At 38.3% G+C, this 25,811-nt stretch overlaps 2 protein-coding genes and 1 long non-coding RNA gene across 9 annotated transcripts; all 3 read left to right on the forward strand.

The window, feature by feature from the left end:
• The first annotated feature begins 225 nt into the window (after nt 1–225).
• Nucleotides 226–1,294, forward strand: LOC139192783 (uncharacterized). Its single transcript, XR_011577118.1, has 2 exons — nt 226–311; nt 1,136–1,294. It is a non-coding gene; the product is annotated as an uncharacterized lncRNA (long non-coding RNA).
• Nucleotides 1,295–4,339: 3,045 nt separating this feature from the next.
• On the forward strand, nt 4,340–9,765 carry LOC103446210 (uncharacterized). 6 transcript variants are annotated; one of them, XM_008385307.4, is made up of 12 exons: nt 4,452–4,808; nt 5,244–5,470; nt 5,554–5,648; nt 5,744–5,801; nt 5,912–6,123; nt 6,665–6,782; nt 7,523–7,600; nt 7,695–7,818; nt 7,922–8,538; nt 8,659–8,804; nt 9,269–9,352; nt 9,491–9,765. In XM_008385307.4, the coding sequence occupies exons 3-12, from the start codon at nt 5,602–5,604 to the stop codon at nt 9,597–9,599; spliced, it is 1,593 nt and encodes a 530-aa protein (XP_008383529.1). In that variant the 5' UTR covers nt 4,452–4,808; nt 5,244–5,470; nt 5,554–5,601; the 3' UTR covers nt 9,600–9,765. The 6 variants fall into 6 exon arrangements, with proteins under 6 accessions (XP_028951434.1, XP_028951435.1, XP_028951436.1 ...); XM_070815113.1 differs by having other exon boundaries at nt 5,359–5,470; XM_029095601.2 differs by lacking the exon at nt 5,554–5,648 and having other exon boundaries at nt 4,340–4,808.
• A 7,826-nt stretch (nt 9,766–17,591) lies between these two features.
• Nucleotides 17,592–25,692, forward strand: LOC103446268 (probable starch synthase 4, chloroplastic/amyloplastic). Of its 2 annotated transcripts, none has more exons than XM_029095486.2 (18): nt 17,592–17,863; nt 17,953–18,029; nt 18,142–18,276; nt 18,699–18,900; nt 19,504–19,638; nt 20,367–20,471; nt 20,977–21,075; nt 21,445–21,574; nt 22,328–22,378; nt 22,461–22,571; nt 23,301–23,410; nt 23,498–23,666; nt 24,039–24,125; nt 24,368–24,436; nt 24,722–24,835; nt 24,988–25,049; nt 25,160–25,256; nt 25,360–25,692. In XM_029095486.2, exons 1-18 carry the CDS (start codon nt 17,736–17,738, stop codon nt 25,477–25,479), a joined length of 2,001 nt encoding a protein of 666 aa, XP_028951319.1. In that variant the 5' UTR covers nt 17,592–17,735; the 3' UTR covers nt 25,480–25,692. The 2 variants fall into 2 exon arrangements, with proteins under 2 accessions (XP_028951319.1, XP_028951320.1); XM_029095487.2 differs by having other exon boundaries at nt 17,662–17,863; nt 18,153–18,276.
• Nucleotides 25,693–25,811: the final 119 nt, after the last annotated feature.

Consider the following 25,811-nt stretch of genomic DNA (forward strand, 5'->3'; position numbering starts at 1 on the left):
GGAGATTGAAAAATCTCCAGTTTTCCGGCCATCGGAAAAAACTAATCTGGCGAGCCGAGGTAGGAGACGCGCGTGGGGGCACGTGTAGCTTCAGAAAAATTTTCTAAAAATTTCTCGACGTCCGTGACGTCGAGTAGGTCGATGTGGTATATTCATATACCCAATTTGAGCATTGTATGAGAAGTTATTTCGAATTGTCGGTTATGTGCTTAAATTAACGTTTTTATAGTTGTTTCGCATATAGGTGACACCTATCCCGAGGACGAGCGCATCCAGGGACGTCACGGGGGTTACGACCCATCGACTTACCAGTGAGTGGGCAGTTTTGTTTTCAGTATATACCTATATACTATTGATTTTCCCAAAAATTTAATTTATGTGAAAGTATGTTTTCAAATGCCATGCATGCATATTATGAATTATATGAATTTGATATTGATGCATATATATGTGTGAATTGGTGCTGTGGACGCACAGGTGAGTATCAGGTGAGTTTTATGTTACTCATGTGAATCCTTGATGATGTGAATTGTGTTGAGAGCTCATAACCTGCACCCCTGGTGTTAGTGCTTATATTGTTCACCGCACCGCACGCTCACCTTGGATCCAAGTAGGTGCATGTCGTACAGACCATGAAAGGGTTCCGACATGCTAGTCGTACAGATCACTAGAGGTGGTTCCGACTAGTAGGTGACCTTAGATTATGCGCGCAGATGATTGATGAGAGAAGCACTAGAGCATATCATTACACCATTCTTGTCGTACAGACTACTTCAGGTAGTTCTGACTTATGTGCAGAGTAGTGTCGAATAGGTCACCGTGGTGACTCTGGCTGGGTTGGATATTGAGCTATCGAATTAACCGTACAGGACCAACTGCAGGGTCTCCAGTTGATTCATTATGTCACCTGTTATTTTGATGCATCCATGTTTTGTTATTGACATTTATGGCATGGCATATTCCTGGATTTGTGATAGATTGGTAATTTGTGACGTATGAGGTTTTATATACTATTATGTTATTTTCTGGGAAAGTATACAGGTTTTACAGTGAGGGGTTAGAAATGTTTTAAATGAAATGTTTTGGAAAACTTTGGTTTTACTAACCCACTCAATTCTGTTTTGCGCCCCTCTAGGTTCTAGTTAGCAGTTGGTGGCTCACGAGGTTTTCTTCGGCGTTCTGACAGACTTCCTGCATGTAGGACTCACCTACGGGTGTTGTAATTTAATTATAGTCCTACTTGACTGCACCTAGTTTTTATGCTCTGAAATTATGTACTGCACACTTAAACTCACTCTAGCATGCTAGTTGGATATTATTGCTAGTAGTTGTTTTAAATTCCTTCATATTTCTCATATCCTTTGCTTCCGCATCGCACTTTTGGTTACGTCACACTCAAGTGACGGCCAGCACGCCTTGATCCTAAGATCGGGGTGTGTCACGTGCAACCTTCATCCTCTCTCTCTCTCGAGTCTTCCTCGTCCGTACAATATGTACGTCCAATCTTCATACCATTTTCACTCGCATTTTTATATCATTATCACTTCCGCGCTGCGCACATGGCTACGTGTTTGGGCCCGAATTTACACAATCGGCCCGAGTAATCAAGGCCGTTGAATATTATTTTATTATCCTGTATGGTCAAAGCAAATTGGTCAAGAAAGAACACAAATGGATATGGACGAAGGAGTTCAAATATCTTGACAGATATGGAAGAATCATAGTCATCAAATATTTTGGCAGGATGCTAAATATTATAATTAAATGGGATTAATGAAGTTGCATGCATATGGACATGCGTGGTGGAAGAAAAAAGGTTTATAGTTGCATTAGGAGTCTGACTTTGAAGTGATGGCTTTGGATGGGATAAGGCTAGGCTCTGATGAGATAAGAAAGTTTCTGATGGGATAAATATAAGTCAAAGTGGGAATAAAATAGGGTTAGCATGTAGAGTCCTTATTGTTGTTCAGATTCACATATTCCATCATGAAGTCTTTGGGTGCAATTGAAATACAAATCCGTCAGGCCAAAGCTAGCAGATATCCAACCTTATAAATACAAGACTCAGTGCACCAAGTTGAAGCCCCTGCAAATCAATACAAAATTGCCCTGCGCAAATTCTCACAACTTGTGATTTTTCTTTTTCCTTTTTTGCTGACACATCTTCCGTTGGCATCAACAGCACTGTGGAAGCAACCGGTGATATCTTAAGTCGGCATAGATAGCTCTGTCACCGTAGAATCAGTCGGTCTCGCAGTATCTTCCGTTGGCATCAACAGCACTGCGGCGATAACGATTGATTATCTATCCAAGTCTCGGTCGAGAAGGATTTCTGAATCCTTGTTGGTCGAGGTCATCTCATCAGCCTTCTCGGCGAAGTGAGGTGTTACAAGTGACTACATTCGGCACGTTGAAAGCCGAATTTGATATTGAGCTTCGTAAAAATAGTAACCTTGTCTTCAGGTTCGAGAGCCCAAGAGGCCGAGACGTGTTCCTTTCTCGGCCGCAATCGCAAGACGCAGAAGTCAGCCGCGCGCCCAACGCAACATCAACAAATTTACTCATCGGCCGAGCTCGGCCGACGAGTTGGCACGCCCCGCAATCACCGAAGGACGTAGTTAGCTTATAGATTACTCGGCCTGCGCGCCACGTAGGCTTTGTAGTTTCTAGGGTCAACACTACGTCACCCTCACGTGACGGCCATCACGCATTGATTTAGATCGGGGTGTGTCACTAGATCTAATCCTTAGACATCATTTTTCATTTTGATTAAGATGTGTGCCTACCTTCTCAGTACAAAACTGGCTTACATATCATTTTACACCATATTCTCATGTTTTTTTTATGCATTTTTACATCCAATAGTTTTAACACCCACAGCAACGCGCCGGCACTATTGCTAGTTTTATTCCGAAAATTGGACTCTCCGTTTCAAAGTAACCGGTCGAACCCCAAAGCTGTACAAATTAGGGCTTGTAGATTCTCTTTTCGAGATTTCTGATCGCATCGTATCCATTTGTCTTCAATCGAACTTGGTTTTCGATACCTAGGGCTTGAAGGCAGATCAATTGGATCGCACTTTTAGCAGCTCCACACATATTATCCTCGATTTCAGAGGCCTCAAGATTTTCGATCGGCGTTGTGGTTGAAAGGAATTTCAGGTGAGTAGTTTTGTTCTAATCTTCAATTTAAGGAGATTTGGGATTGGAATTTCATAGTTTCGAAATGAAATTTATGCATTTGGACTGCGGATTTGGCATTGGGTTGGCCAATTTCAAAATTAGGGCACAAATGTAATGCCAAATACATGGAGTCGAACATAGCCTATATGGGTTTTGGTTATAATTGTTTGATTTGACGAAAATTGCCAATGTTGAATGGTTGCTTTAGTTCAGCATAATAAAAATTATTATTTTAGCTGTTAGATTTAAATTTAGACCGTTAATTTTTTTTTACCATTGAATTTCATCAAATTAGATTTTAACCGTTGGATTCAACGAATTTACTAAATAAAATATACATATGTGGTGGGCCTGCCCCACTAATCCTGGGCTAAATCTTGTGCTAAATTTGGCTTTGTTTTAGGTTTTAGGTCCAATTTTAAGCTTGGGTTGGATTGGATTTTTGTTGGGGGGGAGAACAGAAGGGAAAAATAAGTTATAGGTCAGGGTTGGAGATGGTCTTAGGAGTCTCGGGAGTGGGGAGAACAGAAGGGGAAAAATAAGTTATAGGCCAGAGTTGAAGATGGTCTTAGGAGTCTGTCCTATCAAATCTGTCTAAATCGCGATTCTAGCTTAGACAAAAAATATACAACTTTTATTTTAATTTTAATTTTTTTAATAAATTGTAAAAGACTTATTGAATACTGAACACATATTCTAAGCTTGTCTTCCACATTTTCTTTATGTTCTAATACTTTAAACCTATATATCATTTTATTTTGTAGTTTTTGTTATCTTAATATAATTATATATTTTTATGTATAAATTAACACTTATATAAATGATATATAATAAATTTATTTGAACTCACCTAATTCGCTTAGCACTAAGCTCTGTGCCTAGATTTGAAGCTCCAACTGGCTACCCGTCTAGCGCTTAATGTCTTTTTAAACCTTGAATACAACGTAGAGAAAAGAAATAGGGACAATGACAAAAATGAAATTTTGAAATTTTTGCCAAACTGTCCGGAGAAGCGAGAGACAAAGGGAAAGTACAATACTTAGGTTATAAACTGATGTGATGTGGCGTAATGAGAATAGCTCACCTATCGTACCATATTTACTTGATGGAATGTATTTAAATTCATATATACTAAACGTGAGATTCCCCGGTACTGTAGATCACCAGTGTCCGGACGGAACTGCCCTCGCTTCTCTGTTTTCTTTCCGTTTGTGTCCCTGTTTTCCACGCATCGCTCATCTTATTCTCTCGACTTCGAGTCTTCTTAACGAGTTAGGGTTTTGTACCTTCGTTGCTTTTCCTGATTTCGGCTTTTGCTCTTTTCGTTTTGCCGTTCTTTCTTCCAATCCTCTGTTTCCCTGTGATATCCGTGCTTTCTTTCGCGGGGTTGCTGATTTTCGTGGTTTAAGGGATTTTGTGGTTACCGGGCCGTTGTGCGTCTATTTAGATTTGGGATTTTTTGCGTTCCGAGGGTTTCGACATCTCTAATTGAGGTAAAGAATTCCTGCTGTTTCCCCTTTTTTCCGTTTGAGATTTCTGGGTTGTGGCTGGGTTTTTGGCCGATTTACCTCTTTTCAAGGGTGGCGTCTTCGCAGCCCGCTGTGGAACAAGCGTGATCCAACTAAGGTATATTTTATAATCATTTTCTTTTGGTTTTTCCTTTGTTTTGATGAAACCTTAATCGTTTCCTTTTATTGTCAATTGTGGTGCTCTCTTGGGTTTTCCCTGTTAAAGGAGAATTTTGCGTTTTTGTTCTTCAGTTGGCAAATCTCTGATTTGCTGGTATTTGCAACGTTGCTGTAATTTTTTTGCGCTTCTGCTTTTTTTCCTATTCGGACATGGATTGGTAATTATTGGATTTAAATGGATTCGTAGTTTTTTATGAGAGGAGTTGTTGAGGTTGTGTGAAGGTTTGTTTGTCTGGGTTTTATGCTGCAAGGGGTTACAAACACGGAGAGGAGGAGAGGAAACATTAGTTTAGATTGTGATTTAAATTTTCTGGGTTTTATGCTGCGGGCACTATTGCTAGTTTTATTCCGAAAATTGGACTCTCCATTTCAGAGTAACTGGTCGAACCCCAAAGCTGTACAAATTAGGGCTTGCAGATTCTCTCTTCGAGATTTCTGATCGCATCGTATCCATTTGTCTTCAATCGAACTTGGATTTCGATACCTAGGGCTTGAAGGCAGACGAATTGGAATCGCACTTTTAGCGGCTCCGCACAGATTATCCTCAATTTCAGAGGCCTCAAGATTTTCGATCGGCGTTGTGGTTGAAAGGAATTTCAGGTGAGTAGTTTCGTTCTGATTTTGCAGTTTAAGGAGATTTGGGATTGGAATTTCATAGTTTCGGAATGAAATTTATGCATCAGGCCTGCAGATTCGGCATTGGGTTGGCCAATTTCAAAATTAGGGCACAAATGCAATGCCAAATCCATGGAATCAAACAGAGCCTATATGGGTTTTGGTTATAATTGTTTGATTTGACGAAAATTGCCGATTTTGAACAATTGTTTCAGTTCAGCATAATAAAAATTAGGGTTTTCTTTTGTAATTTTTCAGGTACTTTGCATTTGTAATTGTTCAATTCGAGAGGGAAATGCGGGGATATGATAGAGATGTAAGCAAATTTCGGATCTTCGTCTATTTGTTTTTTATCATATGTAAATTTTCGATATTGATACTCTATTATTTTTTGGAGAAAATTAGTTTGACAATTTTTTGGGATAGGATTATGGTCAGTCAGGCGACGAATATGAGGATTATGAGGACGATGAGGATGGTGAAGAGTATGAAGAGGAAGAGGAAGATCCAAAGCCTACCAAGGAAGCATTGGCATACCTTGAGTTGAGACAACGCTTGAAAGAACAATTACGAAAGAAGAAAAGTGGTTCTTCTTTGGCCAACCCCAGTAATAAAAAGAAGAAGCTCCCCTATGACAAGTGAGTAACTACTATATAACCACCGTTTTTCCTTCTATATGACCGCTGTTTTTCCTTCGTGGAAAATCCATGCTTTCTTAGTAATACAAGGCAGGCGGTTCTGTTTGTTTCTACTACTAGGTTCAATGGTTCCTTATTGTAAGTAACCAATGATTATTTGATGAACAATATCTGGCCTTGTTATCTGAAGTTGTAGGGAAGCAGTAAGTGATGCAACTAAAATAGTTCTGTAATGTATTTATTTGCTTGCATTCTACCAGAGACTCTAACGATATAGGTTTTATAGTTGCAATTTCTAGGACAGGCTAATGTTTTTTTTTCCAGGGATATCACCGTCTGAAAGTAATATAGAGAAATGAGAATACATTCTGAAGAGTGTCATCCTTGCAACTTTATTTGCAGTTCCTTGTTTTCTGTTTTTTGTGATGAGGTTATCAGACAGATGATTTGTTTCATAATTTTTCTGTGGACAATATAGTGGTAATTGGTAAAATAGAAGTCTTGAAATTGATTTTGAATTGTTTCCCTACTTATTCTGCAGTTTTGGATCTTTCTTTGGCCCATCTCAACCAGTTATTGCTGAGAGAGTGATTCAAGAAAGCAAATCGTTGTTAGAAACCAAGCACCTAACATCCAGTGCTACCAACTCTGTCCATCATGTATGTATTATTACTCCCTCTTTTTGATATAGCTCATAAATTCATAACCTTACTTGCTCACATTGACTTTTTTCTGTACCTGTCATATACAATTGGTCCACATTTTACTCATATAATGAGTCCACTTATGCCGTCTTGATCCCAAAATGATTATGGGATAGTTTTGGCCCTGTAATTTGTGTGTTATGTCGTATCTTGTTATTTGTGGAAATTTTTGGGAACTTTAGTTTGTTCAAAGAAATTGATTTGACATGCATATTATTTGAGATTCTTCTTTCCATGTGGTGTAATTTACAATCTTATTGTTGCTAGAACCATTTTGGAGTTGCTTTTGCTTTCCACCTCCTTTATTGGTTCTAATCTTAAATTTGATGAAAGGGTTACCGATCACTCGATTCTTGGTGAGGGTCTGGGAATTTCTAGATTTACCCATATAGGTTTATATCTTGAAACTTTACTTACTTGGCATGCCTGATTTGTGTCTTGCTGCTTATTTTGTTTAGTTTTTAACCCCGGCATTGGCTATTCCTTTTTATGTAACAAAATTTTTTTTTTCTTGGAACTCTCTTCATTTTATGAACATGCTAATGTTTACAATCATATGCTTAATAAGATTTTTTACATGCCTAAAATCTTGTTGCAGAAAAATATTTTGTTGCAACTCTTCTTTTTTGTTTTAACACACAAACATGTCTATAAGTTATAGTGCATTAATTTGATGATGGCACTTGCCTTTGCAGAACAAGAAGAGCTCTGGATCAACCTCTGCTGGATCGAAATATGTATCAAATGATCAGAAACCCAAAGTCATTAATGAGGTGCTTGGAGCAAATTGTTTTTGTTGGTGTTTTCCCTCTGAATTAGTCTTCTAGTTGCCTTATTATGTGCTAATGGAATTTCTGGAAGGTGCAGGTTAAGAGTAAAGTACAAAAGATCAAGGATACAAGAGATTACTCGTTTTTACTTTCTGACGATGCAGAGCCCCCAGCCTCTACAAAGGATCGACCACCTCAAAATGTCTCTGTTCCAAATTCTGGTGTGTTGTGATCTAATACCTCTTATCTGGCTCTCTATTTATGGGTCATTGAACATTCTATTTTCATTGAGGAACTTATACGGGTTTTTTGCTGATGTTAAAGAGGTGCGGTCTAGTCAAATGGCGACAAATAATGGCAGACATATACCTTCATCAAATAATGGCAGACATATACCTTCATCAAATAATGCCAGACCTGTACCTTCCTCAAATAATGGAAGACATGTACCTTCGGCAAATAATGGCAGACATGTACTTTCAGCAAATAATGGTAGACATATACCTTCAGCAAATAATGGCAGACATGTACCTTCAGCAAATGATGGTAGAGTTGTACCTGGCCGTCGTGATGAAAGGAAACTGGTATCTATGAATGGACAGATGCATTCTAAAGTGGGGCCCAATAAGTTGAGTTCTGCCAGTAGACGACCCGATTCAACATCAATGGACTCGAGAAGACAGCTTGGTAGCATAGGTGGAAATGGGCCTGGCCGGCCTCTAGAGACAAAAAGATTACCGTCTAAGATGCCTGCTTCAACCACTGAGAGGAAAGCTTCTACACCAGGCCTAAAGAATCCCATGTCTGGTGTGCCCAGACCACCTCTTTCAAAGTTGCAGTCATCTATTCCAAGGCAGCAGTTGCAACAAAAAAAAGAAGTACGAGAATCTAATAAGCCCAAAGTGTTACTGAAACAGTCATCAGGATTGTCAAGACCTCAGGTATGAATCCCACCATCTGCTACGTATTTTCTTTCCCTTGAATGGCAAATTTTCCAGAGACCTACTTCTGTAGTTTTTTTTATAAGTGCATAATATCTGTTAACTTTTCATGGAATTTAGCACATAAACAAGCCACAAATGCAAAGGCAAATCTCGTCACGTCCTATGTCTCAAGAGCATCCTCCCAAAAAGAAGCCTATGAGACGGCACCCAGATGATGATGAACCGGGTCTGGATTTTAGAAGTGAGATCAGAAAAATGTTTCGGTAAGTCGCGTTTTCATTAATTTTTATTCTTCTGTTCTTAATTTATAAATGGTTGTAAAGCCTGAGGTTGATTTCAAAATTCAGCTTTGCTGAAATGACATTAGGCTACTGGATGCAGTTTAGCTCTTTTTGGTCAATTCATGGTTAACAACGTAAAAGTTAAATGCCCGCCAAATATGTTTGTTTATATTTCATTCTGCTACGTTGAATACATTTTTTTTTATATACAATTGAAGCCTGAAGGTATTTTAACTTGATGACATGCCTGATCTTAACAAATTGGAATTTATGGAATGATTTTGTAAAATCAGTGATTGAAAGTTGCCTGGTGTTGGCCATACTAGAGCTGAGCGTATTGGGAGATGCCCATTTCAAGAATTTTCATCTTGGTTTGAAACTTTGGTGGTTAACGAAGTTAGGAACTGTATAATATTGTTCTAATTATCAATCCAAAATTCTTGTAGTCAACCAGAAAGATACGCTAGTGACGACGACGATAGTGATATGGAGGCGAACTTTGAAGATATTATGAAGGAGGAGAGACGAAGGTAAGCATGGCGTTTCATTATCAGTAAAGTATCATGATTATGTGATTTCTTAACTCTAACTGCACTTGTATCTGATAGATAACGTACATTATGGTGTATGAGCCTTTCTGAGATGATATATTTGTTGTGATGTTGCAGTGCGCTAATCGCAAGAAGGGAGGACGAAGAGCAGGCTAGGTTGATAGAAGAAGAAGAAAGGAGGGAACGGATGGCTAAACAAAATCGCAAGCGTAAGCTCGGTCATTAGAGTGACCAGCCACAGGGAAGGGAAGTGAAGGAAGGGGAATTTTTTTCGCTTCACTTGACAAAAATATAGAAAAACAAAAAAATAAAAAAATTTCTTTGGTCAATTTAAGTCTCACCAACATTGTATGTTGCTCTTGTTAAAGCGGAGTTGATGTTTTGGGACTAAATTATCCTGAAGCTGTAGGAGATTTTTTTGGTTGCAAATTCAAATGTATTTCCAGTGTCAAATAATGTAGAATGTAGTTTTTTGGGTGCTGGAGAGTGGGGATGAAGATGCATTTTGTGGCTTTATTTTTGGTTTTGCAAGACTCCCCTCCGCCTACTAATAAACAAAAGGGCAAATCGTCAAAATGGTTCATGAGATTTGCATAACTCATTACTTTGGTCCCTGAGATTCTAAATCGATAAAAGTGGTCTATGAGATTGTCCATCATCTATCATTTCGGTTATTCTGTTAAAAATTCCGTTTAGTGTTTCGAAGCTCTTGGCCAGAAATTTGGGCAATTTTCAAAGTTTCATAACTCAATCATTTCTTAGTCAAATTAGATCCATAATATATCAAAATGAAGATAAAAAGTGTAGAATAAGATTATATTTATTTCGAAGCCCAATGGTTACTGTAGATTGTCGGAAAATAACCTCAAAGTTGATTGGTCTGAGTGAAAACTTGAAAACTCGTCGGAAATTGGGTAAACTTTAAACGCTTATAACTTTTTCAATACTCAACGAAATCAAGTGATTCAAAAACAAAAATCATACTTCTCAATGAGACAGAGAATGGTGTTTTTTTTGTAGGGCTAAATCGCCGTGGTTTAGCCGGAAAACAGCTTGAAAGTGGCTGTCTTGGTCTCGAGTTAGCCACTTTTGAGCCCTTTTTCGGCGATACCACGACGAGTTAGCCATCGAAAAAGGTACCATTCTCTTCGACTCGTCGAGAAGTATGATTTTCATTTTTGAATCACTTGATTTCGTTGAGTATTGAAGAAGTTATGAACGTTTAAAGTTTATCCAGTTTCCGGCGAGTTTTCAATCTGACGACCAGTCAACTTTAAGGCTATTTTCCGGCAACCATTGGGCTTCGAAATAGGTATAATCTTATTCTACACTTTCCAATCTTCATTTTGATATATTATGGGTCGAATTTGGTTAAGAAACGATTGAGTTATGAAGCTTTGAAAATTGTCCAAACTTCTGGCCAAGAGCTCCGGGACACTTCATGGAGTTTTTAACGGAATGACCAAAATGATGGATGGTGGACAATCTCATGGACCACTTTTATCGATTTGGAATCTCAGGAACCATTTTGGTGATTTACCCTAAACAAAATGACACCCAAGGTGCGTTGGGAAGTATTTTCGGATATATTTTGGTAATTTTTCTTCCATGGTACGTACTGCTTAGTGGTTTATGAAAATTAGGGGGTTAGATCTTTGCATACAAGGAGTTAAAGCCACCTGTTAGATCTTGCTTACTATTCGTATTTCTGAGTGGGACGTCGCATTGTAGGCGATCCATATTTTTATTAGAAAAAATAAAGAATGAGAAAATTTGAGATTGAGACTAGTGTGAGGCAGGTGCAAGTTTCAGATCAGAATCCATCTGTTTCTTGTGAAGGACTCGCCTTTGCTTAGGTTGGCTTTTGGTTCAAGAGTTCAACTAGAAAGTCCATGAAAGCACTATTTCTTTTTATCAAAAATATCGTGCATCTTACTTTTTTTCTATCGAAAAAAAATCTTGTATCTTACTTTTAATTTTGGCTATTGATTCACCTTTGCTTTGTCTGTTACTATCCGTGTTTAAAATATCCACGAAATTGCTGATATTTTCATAGAAATATTCGAAAAATTAAGTATCAATTTGGAAAGGGAAATGAAATGCAAACTTCACAAACATTATCTTATATATATATATATATTTAATCCACACGTACTAACGTACAAAGATCACAAAAAATAGAAAAATATATTAAATGGTGGATACATAAAAGTTGGAAAATTTTTAAAGCCTTTTTTTTGGAAAATTTTCATAAAAAGGGTTTGGGCCAAATTTATTAATTAAAAAAAATCATGCTATAACTTATTTAATGAAAAAGAGTTAAATTTAATAAAAATAACAAAAGAACTTAAATTTTAATTAAAAAAGACATAATTTTATTACTAAATTTTTTTTTTTAAAATGACGCACGGACCCTCGTGCCCTCACACATACTGTTTATAAAACTTACTACACTGTTTATGAAACTTAACGATATTACACCGTTTATGAAACTTATTACACTGTTTATGAAACTTATTGCACTATTTATGAAACTTACTGTAGTGTTTATGAAACTTATTACACTGTTTATAAAACTTACCACACTGTTTATGAAACTTAACGATACTACATTGTTTATGAAATTTAACGGTACTACACTTTGTATATATGTATATTATTTATTTTGCCTTAAGTAGGTACGAGTGAAATATACATATAACATTCTTATATATTATTTATTATATGCATGAAAATACACCTTACAAGATTATAGTACCAGACGTGTGTTTGTGTTATCTTGCTTTGTAAAAGAACCCAAAAATGGTTGTTATAGTTAGCTAATTCATACATAATATAATATTTTCATGTATTTTTCTTATTTAATTATATTGAAGGAGGGTGGGGGTTGGGGGGACGTGCGCTGACACATGTTTATATTTTATGTTTTTTTTTTGTTCTTATCATTAAATAAAATTATTAGATGATTTTTGGTTAAAATTCAAAGTTTTGAAGTCACTTTCATTAATTTTTTTTTATGAAAAAGAAATTTAATTAAAGAGAAAAACCTCTAGTAGAACTGCTCTCAGTACAATCAAACAAAAATGTATTTGTACCAGCAATGGGAAATGACTATCCCAAATATAAGTATCCTATATCGAATGGTCAACACTAGTAATGACATCAGCAAGAAAATTCGTCTTACAAAGACATGTGACTAAGAGATAAAAGAAAAAGAACTGGCAAGAGATATAATGTCATCAATGATTGTCGGAAGGTGTACTACACTTGTTCAAAATGACATCAATAATAAGTTTGGAATCTCCTTCAACACACACCTCTTAGAAACCCTTGACTATTGCAAATCTCAAAGCATCACGAAGAGCAAGAGCTTCAACAACAAAAATTGTAGCTTCTCTAGGATTGTAGGCGCCAACCACAATAGGTGAACCATTAGCATCTCTAATGACGAACCCAGCAACAGTCTTAGAACCCACCACCGAGCCATCTAAATTAATTTCGAGTTTAGGTGCATGAAGTGGTCTCCACATGATAGTTTAAGATGAACCATGAGCATGAATTGTGTTGATGCACAAAACCGGAGGTCTTGGAACAACGTAAAACCGACCGTGAATCTGCGTGAAATGTAAATGACACAAGATGTATCGTGGTTCACCCCAAGGTTTGGGCTACGTCCACACTGATTGTATTATATTTCTCTGAGAAGTAAGGGAGAGAGAGCTCTGAGAGTGAGAGCTTTAAGAGGGGTGAGGAGAGACTTAGGAATTGTGAAGGTGAGGAGGCCCTTTTATAGAATAAGGACTTCTCCCCTAATTACATATTTGCCCCATTCCTTTATTACATAATTACATTTACGTCCCCCGAGTATTTATACGAGGTCTAAATACGAGGCCCTAAATATGGTATAAACAGTAGTCCCCCAAGTCTTCAATCAATATAGTCTTTTGGCTAGAGACTTGAAATTCAGTCCATGTGTGGGCCGAAGTAACTAGATGCAGTCTTGAACTGATGCTCGATATAAGGCAGTGCTTAATTTGAAATGACGTTCAACTAGAAGTAGTACACGCTGTGAGGCTGTTCGGCTCGTGGCTTATGTTGCCTTAGTTGGCTCGGCTTGCGACGTTTGAAGGTGAGGGAGTCCCTTTTATAGAATAAGGGCTCGCTCCTCCACACATGAATGATGGGCTAGAGTTGATGCTCTCTAATGATAGTGAGGGAGTCCCTTTTATAGAATAAGGGCTCGCTCCTCAATACATAAATGATGGGCTAGAGTTGATGCTCGCGGCGATGCAGTTACTCAGTAGGCGGCGATGCTCTCTAATGGTGGTGAGGGAGTCCCTTTTATAGAATAAGGGCTCGCTCCTCAATACATAAGTGATGGGTTAGGAGTGATGCTCGCGGTAAGGCGGTTGCTCAGCTGGTGGCGTTGCTCTCTAATGATGGTGAGGGAGTCCCTTTTATAAAATAAGGGCTTGCTCCTCAATACATAAGTGATGGGTTAGGAGTGATGCTCGCAGTGAGGCGGTTGCTCAGCTGACGGTGTTGCTCTCTAATGATGGTGAGGGGGTCCCTTTTATAAAATAAGGGTTCTCTCCTCAGTACATGAACAATGAGTGCTCTCTAATGAAAGTGAGGGAGTCCCTTTTATAGAATAAGAGCTCGCTCCTCAATACATGAACAATGGGTGCTCTTTAATGAAAGTGAGGGAGTCCCTTTTATAGAATAAGGGCTCGCTCCTCAATACATAAGTAATGGGCTAAGTCCCCCAAGTATTTTTCATGAGGCCCAGTTAAGGCCCAATAAATGGTACATGATGTAGTCCCCTAAGTCTTTCAGTCAATAGAGTCTGTTGGCTGGAGACTTCAAATTGAATCCATATATGGGCCGAAGTGGCGGTTGTATGGAGGTGGTATTTGTATACCTTGCACTGAAGCTTTGTAGGTGAAGCTTTGCAAGTGAAGTTTTGAAGCTGGAGCTCTGTAAATGAAGCTTTTGAAGCTAGAACTTTTGTAAATGAAGCTTTTGAAGCTGGACCTCTGTAAAAGAAGCTTTTGAAGCTGATTGACATGAGTGATGCTCATGAATGTTTATGTTGATTGACATGAGTGATGCTCATGGATGTTGTCATGAGTGATACTCATGAATGTTGTCATGAGTGATGCTCATGAATGTTGACATGAATGATGGTCATGAATGTTGACATGAATGATGGTCATGAATGTTTATGTATGATTGTCATGAGTGATGCTCATGAATGTTGACATGAATGATGGTCATGAATGTTTATGTATGATTGTCATGAGTGATGCTCATGAATGTTTATGTATGAATGACATTAGTAATGCTCATGTATAATTTGGAGTACTGGGCGTACTTTTGATCACCTGGTTGGTGGTAATAGTGGCGGGTTACCGAACAATTGTGGAGTACTGGGTGTACTTTTGGTCACCTGGTTGGTGGTAATAGCGGCGGGTTGCCGAATAATTGGGGAGTACTGGGCGTACTTTTGATGACCTGGTTTGTGCTATTTTGGGTTTATGGGCCTTTGCTCTCCACAACATGCCAGCCCATTATTTTTGGCTTTTTTTTTTACCCTATGATTGGGTTTTTACAGATGTTTTCGAAAGATAAAATAAATTACATCATTCAGAAATAACAAAAGTAAATCACATTATTCTGATGGGATGTTTATTCCTCACTTTTACTTTCTCTTTGGCTGATGCTTTTCTTGATCTCCCCGCTCCTTGCTTTTGCTTTCTGCATTTCTGCTTTATTTCCCACTGCGTCTCTGCTTTTCAAACTGCAGGGGTTGGATTCTTTCTGCTTGCTGGGATGAAAAAGTAGGGAAGCATGATAGGAAAGCAACAAAGTTGCACTACTGTCGCCAGCCAATTGCCTTTTACTTTTCTTTTTCTCTTTTCCTATTTCTGAAATATTCTTTCAACTAATACAGCCCACTCATCCCTCGGTAGAGATCTGAAGCAAGAAAAATCCAAAAACTGAGGAAAGTTCCTGTCCCAGCGATGATCCTCGTGCTGTGGGACCTGGTCCAGGCCGTATGGGTTGGATGGAGCCACATGCGGCATGCCCTGCATCTAGCTTTGGTGCCTCATCTACTGTAAAAAGCAGTGTAGCGGATCATGGAGGAGATCTTGGTGCAGGTGCAAGCGAGCTGAGCCCAGTCCCGCGGGTCCTCCTTGAGCTTGACGAGGATGTTCAGAATGACGTCGTCGGAGAGCTTCGAGAACAGGGTTCCGGCTATCCGATTACTGATGCGGGCCTACCGTGAAGGGCTCAATATATGTGGACCTTCTTCGTGACAACCAAATCCCAAATTCTCTTGCCAGGGAGCAGTATTGCTTCAAAATTAGACCCTTTAGAGGTTCTGCTATTTTCAGACTGTCACCATCTTTGGCACCCATAAATGAAAAACTTTTCGAAAAGTAGATCAATTTTACTCCAGCAACAGTTTGACGAGGTGAGAGCAGGTGGAAAAATTGGCGGCGAGATCGTTGACGGAGGTCATTTGGGCGGCGGCGACTCGGACTGAATTGGCGGCCATGTTCGACTCTCCAGGGATGATGACGCAGACGGATCATCGTATCAGCATCTTTCCCCTTATTTACATCTGGATGAAACTGCTTCACTTTGGCAAAGAAGGCGGCTTTGAGCTCGACGGTGGAGGAGAAAGGCTGGACACTGAGGATAGTGCAAGCAGTGGAAGTGGTGGAGAGAGGAGGAGCATCCTCTCTGCAGTTCTTCACTATGAATCGTGGGTTGTCTAGGTGCAGCAGCAGCAGCACTAATTGGCCATCTGGATTGGATTGGACTCGACTCTCTCCGGTTTGTGGATTAGCTACAAAGCCCAGGAGGAACACTCGTTGATCAGTGGAGGATCCATTTTCTCAATAACCCGAACTCATTCGACCCGAACCCGAATCCAAAATCGAAACTTGAGATACCAACCGAGAGAGAAAGTAGTCTGCTGGGCTTGAAATAAGAGCAGCTTTTCCGACGATGGTTTTGAATTATTTGGTTGAAATCACTGAAATGGGAGAACGACTCACTAAGCTCGTCGGAGAACGATTATGACACCAGAACTTGATTGTTGCAACAACAACAACTCTGATGTCGGAACCTCCGTCTCCAGAACGTTCCACAGAATCCCGTTTTGGGTTGACGTCGTGGTGGTGTTGTCGTGAATGGAGGTGGTAATGGGTCGTAGAGGAGGCCGTCGGTGGTCATGGAATCGATTGGAAGCGAGGGTGTCGTGTTAACGATGCTGTTCTGGTAGTTGTTTAGGGCTTGGGGTGCGCAGAGGAGGAAGACGGGTGTGGTGTGGCGGTGGTGGGCTTTGTAGCGGATGAGAAACTTGAGTGATTCGATCTACTCTGACTACGTACATGGTTTTGACTGTTGTTGTTTTGCAGAGTCGAGTCAGCCTTTGCTTAAGCACTGGATCATCACTGGTCGAATCAAATGGGTGTGTAGAGTAGAGTAATGGAGTGTGCAAAGTTTGTGTTTCTGTGTGGGTTTTGCAAATTCACGGTGGAGGTGAAAAAATGAAAAAAGAACCGACACAACTTTTTGTATCGTTTCCCATAGACGACGCCAAATGTTGATGTACAAAATTGGAGGTCTTGGAACAACGTAAATCCGACCGTAAATCCGACCGTGAATCTGCATGAAATGTAAATGACACAAGATGTATCGTGGTTCACCCCAAGGTTTGGGCTACGTCCACATTGATTGTATTATATTTCTCTGAGAAGTGAGGGAGAAGTGAGGGAGAGAGAACTTTGAGAGTGAGAGCTTTGAGGGGGGTGAGGAGAGACTTAGGAATTGTGAGGGTGAGGAGATCCTTTTATAGAATAAGGGCTCATCTCCTAATTACATATTTACCCATTCCTTTATTACATAATTACATTTACGTCTCCCGAATATTTATACGAGGTCTAAATACGAGATCCTAAATATGGTATAAACAAATTGCATATCGTGTATGAATTGATCAAAGTCTTGCAAACGGTAGGAAATCTAAATTATGTTTCGAAATTTCTGATAAATTATGATAACCCAAAATTAAAATTAATATTGGGGTCCAAAACTTTTCTAAATTGGTATTGAAATATTTGTTGCCGATCCAACCCGACAGAAAATCACCTAACCCGTTATCAAAAACAAAAAAGAACGAATTCAGTAAAGTTGCCGGTTGGGTTGCGGATACAGGTAAGTAATATTTTAATAAAAGTAATTCTGATTTCAACGCTAATTAAGTCAAAATTAATAAATTACAGAAAAGAAAAATCACGACTTTTATCGTCTCCTCCTCCTCCATTACTCACACCGTTTGGTCGGAAAAATGACGGCGCTGATGAGCAGCTCGATCCTCCGCCCGTGGCAGTGGCAACCACCGCATCAGAAACCTCCAACTCCACTAGTTTGCTGCTCCGCCGTCAATGCCTCCTCCTCCTCCTCCTCAGAAATGAAGTCAGTCACTTAATTGTTATCATTATTTTCTAAAACCTCAATTTTCTGCTTTACTTTGATCTAATCATTCCAAGCTCAATTAATTTCAGGGTTAAGGGCGATGGAAGTGCGGAGTCCGTCTCTCGGGCCGAAGGCATTTGGAAACTCTTCAGAGAAGCTCAGAAGAGTAAGCCAAGACCAAACTCCTCAATTGCAATTCATGTTTTTTTTCTCTCTTTGTTTATTTATTTATTTTTAACTTGTTTTAATTCCATTGCAATTTTGGAATGAAAATTTAGATATTCTGCAGTTAAACCAGCAACGCATTAAGGCGGTAGAAGAACTCAACAAAATCAACAGAGAGAAAGAGCTGTTGGTGGATAGGATTGAGCAACTGGAGCTGGAAAAGCAGGCTGCCATTGCAAGACCTCAAGGTACCTTAATCATCCCTGATAAGTATTAGTATTTCTTGTATTCTGAACTCTAAGAATTTGGTGTGGTGTTTTTAACAATGTGAAGTCGGGTCATGATGAACATACTTTGGTTATAATTTGAAAGTTTTTGTCAAACAATGTGACAGAAATGTAAATTTGGAGCACGTTGAAAATGTTGGGGAACTAATCTATACAAATGAACTTATTGAAATTGGAATTATAAAAAGTACAGTTGAATTGAGCGTAAACTATGGGAACTAAAGGTCTAATTTAGGCTTATGTACCATTATGTGATGAAATCTTTGTTGTTTTACTTGTTTTGGACAATTGTCGGTGATCATATTCTTCGAAAGTGAAAGAAGTATCTAGAGTTCATGAGGGTTAGTTTAATAGTGTCTTTCTGTTGATGTACTGTAAACCAGATAGGGTAAGCTGTTGGGAGCTACTCTTTCGGATAGATTCAATGGTCCTCAATGGAATGGTTACTACCGTGGAGGCATCCGATTTGAGAAGGCTGGTTATGGATAACAAATTTAGCTTACCTGAAGTATTTAATGACACCCTGCAGAAAGGAGACACTGAGATTCTAGCTGAACTTCGTCACTTCTCCGAGAGAATCAAAAGGTAGTGGTTTGCATATTTGACAAACAAAGTTTTACGTTTTGAACACTTGGAAGACAATATACCAATCTTTCAATTCCCCTCCACACCCCCCACACCCCCCCCCCCAAACAAAAACTTTTTAATTGGAAAATTAAGGACTGAAAATAATTTTTTTGGCAGGCTTCCCCCTGCTGTTAGTTTTTCATTTTTTCCATCCAAATTTTTGTTAAATGATGAAAACATATGCACAACATTTGAGGTAGTTCGGTCACTTTGTTCTTTAAAATAATTGAAAACCCTAGATTTCTGAATGTTGACCTGTGCAAATCTGTGTGATTCTATAGCTTTTGCATCTGAAGGTCTAGCGGAGTGACGCTTTTGTACTCAAGGGAAAGTCATGTGGTGTGCAGATAATGCTGGAATCTATGGAAAACTAACGGCCGAGGGGGGGGGGAATCGGCCAAAAAAATTAGTTTAAGTCCTTGATTTTCCAATTTAAGAGTTTAGGGGGTAAATCAAAAGTTAGGTGAAAGTTCAGGGGGAGATTGGCAGTTTACTCTCATTCTTTTTGTTGCTTCTTTCTCTTTCAAAAAGTGATGTTATGTTTTATTTTGAAACTTTCAGGAATGGCTTTCACATTGTCCATGTCTGCACGGAAATGGCACCCCTGGTCTCTTTCGGATCCTTGGCTTCATATGTGACAGGCTTGTCTTGTGCACTACAAAGGAAGGGGAATTTGGTGGAGGTGATACTTCCAAAGTAATTATGGGACCTCCTTTGTAATTTTTGTTTCTCTTTACTCAGAGTACTTAACTATGGAAGACCTAAATATTGTTTTCTTTGATAGAGAACTTTAAGACAAAAACTGCTCTCATGAGTATGTGTGGATGATCATAAGTTGATAACTAGAAGAAAAGATGAAACTGTGACAATAATATTGGTTTAGTGAAACCTGTTGTAGGTACTCTGGCAGTAGTATGTTATTGACATATCCTCGTGTAGTCCAAGAAATCTACTAGGTAGCTCTTGCTTAATTCAGTTGCCTGCCGCATTCCTAACAGCCAAGGGAGATAGAGGAAACCAAGTTTGATGTAGTAATGCTGATGGAAGGGATAGTTACACCAAGTATGTTCACTTAGGTCTGTTCTTTTCTCATGGGATCTGAACTACTCTAGACTTGCCGCTTATTTCATTAGAATGCGCGGTCATGAAGATAGAAAGCCTGTAGGATTGGAGAATATGGAAAATGTGAATATTCTCTTTTTCTTTGTTCAAATTGTTGTTTCCGAAGATAAAATTTTGGGAAAGAAGGATCTAATGGTTTCTTAAAACGATGGTTTATAGAATGTTTTTTGGTAGAAAAAGTGCATTCAATGAAAAGGATGGACTTTATTTTGTACACGAGTTCCTATAAACCTTTTAATAAATTTTCCTAGAAAACTAGACAATTACTAATGATTTCATTCATGACTGTACCTTGTGATTAGGTTTTCAAGCTTGGACTTAAACGAAGTTCGAGGCCTAAAAGAAGTTGAGGCAGAATGTTATTCGTATTACAATGGTCAGTTGCATGGGAACAAAATCTGGACCGGGTAAGCTTGAGTTGTTTCTTTGTACACTATATTTATATTTGCTTTAGAAAATTCAGTTTGGTAATAGTCGAATATATCTGGGTTCAATGTACACCGCTGACAACATTTGGCTAACCCATTTGGGTGAGAACTTGAGTTCTAACAGTAACATATGACGTCAGACTTGACCAGGCTCATGGGTATTGCCCATTAACTGGCCATGGTATTATGATCATGAGCCTATTGTGGCTATGTTTTTTATTTTTTAAATGGGCCCTCTCTTGCTGAGGATCATAAGACTAAAAGGGGAAAAATTAAGAAACCTGATTAGTACGTTGATCGACTTGGACTGTGTGATGGTGAGGTCTTTCACGTGTCTGTCTGTTTGGGTGTGTGCGCATCTGTGTTCTAGATCCAAAGTACCAACTAACTTCTAACTAGCTCTTTTATTAGAAAAGCATCTGTGTTGTTATATTGTTATGTTTGAAAATCTGTATTTATCTAGCTTTATCTACTTGTTATGCAGAGTTGTCTATGGCATTGGAGTTACATTAATTCAACCATTATACTACTCATCATTTTTCAATCGTGAGAGGCTATATGGCTACTCAGATGACTTTGAAAGGTCAGTATAATTTTCACTCATATTCTTGACCATTTATCTTTGGGTTGTATTTTGATGAGGTTCTTAGAGGAGGAAACCTTACTAAAACATAGGTTCGAAAGATTGGCCTTTTCTTAAAGTATTATGAACTGAAAGTGGGTTACTTTGAACTAGTATGCTCTCATAGAAATAAAATTATATTGAGCACTTTGGGCTTTTAAAACCATCATGAATTTCAGATACTCATGGGTATCTTACTCTCTCTATACAAGAAAAGGCCTAACTTTTGTGGTGCCGTATCTCCATATTTAGGAGATTATATCTAATATGGTATCTAGCTCTGCCATGAACAATTTCTTCTGTGATGGTTCATGTATTTGATGCATTCAGGTTTACCTATTTCTCCCGTGCTTCATTGGATTATATTGTAAAATCTGGAAAGCGTCCTGATGTGATACATATCCACAACTGGGAGACTGCTATTATTGGGCCACTTTTCTGGGATATTACTGTTAAACAGGTACAGCTTAAAACTGTATTTTCTTTGCTCTATATTGAATACCATTAAATAAGTACTACCGCATCCTTCTCTTTGCTCCCGAGCATGAACCTTTCTTTTAATATTCATTTTCAAAGAATAAATTTGCAAGTAATTCATTTTATTTGATGAAACTTAATGCAATGCAACTTGGAAGACGTATTTAATATACATTTACACAAATTTATAATGTATGTGTACAGAGTGATCTAATAAATAGCTAAGTGTGTGCAGCCCATCGTGTACTTAGCCATACATACTTCAAATTTGATTCCTGGTTGAGATGCTATAACTTAATTAGCTACTTAATAAGGACCGAATAAGGAAGCTCCTTTTCCTATGGATATAATTTGAGGGCAATGTCTCACTGTGAATTATGGAAAATATGTAGTGGGGAAGATGGTATGATGCTAACAGCTTGCTTACGTGGTAACATGTCTGTCCTGCATTATACAACTCGCACCTTGTTTAAGGAAATTTGTAAAGGATGTGGAAAGGCAGAAAACTTTATGTGGTCAACATGGAAGCCAATCTAAGTACCTTAAATGTCCATCACAGTACTGATGTCATGGGCTGCTTTAGTTTTCCGTCACATGAGAGTCAATTTTTCTAATGTATCTTGTTGTATTTTTCTTGCCCCTTACCAACTTGTGGTTGCAGGTTAGAGAAAAACATTTATTTATTTTTGGCATGGAATTCTTGCCACCGTATAATTGTTTTTCCTCATCTGTACAGGGACTTGAAGGTACAAGAATTCTATTGACATGCCATGACCTCAACTCACAGGCAAGTAGCTGTATATTTTTCTTTTTAACTTTACATACTCACATGGATCCAATTTATAATGCTCTGTGTATCGATACTTTAGTGTCTTGAGCATCCAGAGAAACTAGAGTTATGCGGACTCGATCCTGCTAGACTTCACCGTCCTGATCGTTTGCAAGATAATACCAAGGCACATCTCGTTAATATCTTGAAGGTATATTCCATAGCTATTCTGTCTCTCTTCTCTTGATAATTTTTTGCAAGATAATACAGGAATTCACCGTCCTTTATATATCTTATGTCATGTAACTAACGCAGAATATACACAGTTGGATAGATATTTTTCAATGACTGCATGTTATAGTCTTCTGACGTTAAAGTCACTATTTTATCTTATGTCTGAGAAACTTCCCGCAATTTTTCCAATTTTGACAATGTAACAACATGGGTTAGCATTTGAGTATTGTTTCTGTTTTTCCTGAGTATGATGTGAAATAAGAATGCATTCCAGCCTTGACCTGGTGACTTTATGAATGATTTACTGTTTAATTCAAATTGTAGATACATAAAATTTAAAATATTCAAATGAGAATCAATATATCATTTCAACTTTCAACTGAATGGAAATTGGCTCGGTTATGATACAATTGTGAAGGAGGCCAAGGTAATAAAGTATATTTATTTATGAACGGTTGCAATACATAGGCTCTAGTTCTTTTATGTTTGCTTTTTCATTGTATTCCCTCAAATTTCAGCTTCCATATATAAGTTTGGAGAACACATAAAAAGGCAGCATTGCTATGATGTCCTGGTTTCCAGCTCATTTCATTTGTTATTCAATATTATTTCCCATTCTTCAAAGTCCATTCTTTATTGGGAGCTCTAGTTTCCTTTAATATTCGGCATGGATTTCCTGGAGGTTTTATTTTCTATAAATTTGCAGGGTGGAGTTGTTTACTCCAATAAAGTTGTCATTATGTCATCCATACTTTCAAAAGGCAGGGTTATTCAGCGTCTGAGTCATGGGTTGGATCCTACCTTGAACATTCACAAGTAAGTAGCTCACTCAAACATTCATGCAGATTCTTTTGGGTTCTTACACTGAAAGAAAATTCACGTGGTGTTCCCATTTTCTTTCAGAAACAAAGTGATTATTGCTCCTTGTGGATTTGACAACTCCACCTGGGATCCGTCCACGGACAACTTTCTTCCTGTACAGTATAATGCGAAGGATATGAAAGGGAAAACAGTCTGCAAAGCTGCATTGCAGCAGCACCTTGGGTTATCCGAGCATGCTTCTACTTTTCTTGTACGTATGCATCTGAGGTTATTTGAGCTGTGAACACCTAGTTTTCATTAGCTTGTACTTGGTGTGTTACAACCTGTTATTTCTTAGGTAACCATGTTAGGTGGGTGAAAAGTTGAAAACATGGACAAAATTAACATTCTTCAGTTAGATGTGTGTTATCTGACAAAATAATCCACATAACGAGTTAAGCCTTGATTGTCTTTCAGAAATTAATCTATGGTATGGGACTGCTTGCTCAGGGAAGCCTTGTCTTCAGAATAACTTAACTTTCTTTTTGTTTTATCTTCCTTTCACCTACGTTTTTTATGGAAGGTTTTATACTTGTTTTCTGATTTTTACTGGAAATGCAACAAATTACGAATATTTTATCAGGTTGGATGCATCTTCTCTAAAGTATCAGATGTTGATCTGGAGAAGCTGAGGGAAGTATTTTCGAAAACTAGCAGGATTGATGTACAGGTAGTTACTTCCCCTTTTTCTTTTCTCATCAGAAAATTGTATGGCTTAGTGGCCGAGACTTGCTGAACGCCTTTACGATGTGCAGAGGATAATTTCAAAAAAAATAATGGTCAATGTGCTTGGTAGCAAGGGAAGAAATAACTAGCCATTTCTTTCGGAAAACTTTCCTTAAAGAACCTGGTATTTAAGTTGTTTTTCTAGATTGTTTCTCATGGATGTGATGGTTAAGTGTCTTCCTACAGTTCATCGTCATGGGGATTGGCAAAATATCAAGCGTAAACAAGTTGGGATCATTGCATGAACCCTTGAAGGTACAGGTCGCATTGCCTCTTGTTCATTGTGTTGAGGACATTTGTGGTAAATTATAGAATATTGCTTTTGTATTTTGATCTTTTCCGTCTTAACAAAAGTTTCTGCAGACCCTAATATGTTCAAGCTAAATGCAACCCATAGTTGTGTTTATGAGATTCTTTTTATTCTTTTGATGTATGTAACCATTAGGTCGTAAGTGGCAGTATTTCTTTGATGTGAGAACAAAAGTTGTTGCATGCTTTTCGCGTCACCTATACATATTTTGTGTTCTCCTATGGCTGCAGGATGCAAATGTACAATTCATAGATGGGAATGATGAAGCGTTATCACATTTGGTTTTCGCAGGATCTGATATTATCTTATGCCAATCTTTTCATGACCCTGACCTTCAAGTTCCAGTTAGTTATCTCTTTCCGTCTCCCCAGTATTAGTTTATGTTCTTGTCTTTTCTCCTTTTAGTTTTGATTTTAATACTTTTTAAAATTTCTGGAGAAATGTACTTACGGAAATCATTTTCCTTGTCTGATGTCCAATTATTCATTGTATGTAGCTAAAAGCTTTAATATACGGAGCTGCTCCAATTACAGTAAACTCCAACGACGAGGGGTTCGGGTAAGTTTTCTTCTTCGGAATGAAAACGTACAGATGGTTATATTTTCTTGTGCTGTTATTTCATTTGAAAGTATAATTATAAATGTCTCATTGGCTATAACTTTGAACAGGAACTTTGTCGAACATAACTACGAGACCACTAATTTCTCACGTTTCATCAGCTCTGCGTTTGGAAATATGACTCTAAGCCAAGCCCTGGATGAAATTGTATGCGATTCTTTACCTGGTCATTAAACTTTCAGATTCTCTTCTAAACTCCCAATTATTATCAAGATGCCAAAGTTGAAATTTGCTGTCCTGTTGTTTGAAGAAAAACAACCCGTCGAAGTGGAAGAGAAAGATAACGGATGCCATGGAAATGGACTACTCGTGGGATGCTGAGTGCTGCGACATCCATACTTCTGCGTATACAGCCTTGAAAAATTTGTGAACGTGTACATAAACGCGTATGTTAGAGCTTGCGTATTCCTCTATGCAGGTTTTCCGTTGCCGAGAGCTGGGTTCTAGAGATGTACAGTTTCGAAACCGAGTAGGTATGAGCGGGTGAATAAGAAAGTTGGGTTTCTGTATCTGTTTAATGTGTGTAAAATGGTGTCAAGTTGTTACAGTTTAAGAATTAATTAGTGGAAACAGATTTACGCAATTTGGGTGAGTGTGGATGTAATTGTCTACTGCAAAACCTACTTTCTTCTTCTGTTGTGGGTATGTTTGGAAGTGCTTTTTAAACTTAAAGCACATAACTGGTGCTTCTCCTAAATGCAC

The sequence above is a fragment of the Malus domestica genome, chromosome 16 (assembly GCF_042453785.1).
Source record: "Malus domestica chromosome 16, GDT2T_hap1".
Classification (NCBI taxonomy): Eukaryota; Viridiplantae; Streptophyta; class Magnoliopsida; order Rosales; family Rosaceae; genus Malus; species Malus domestica.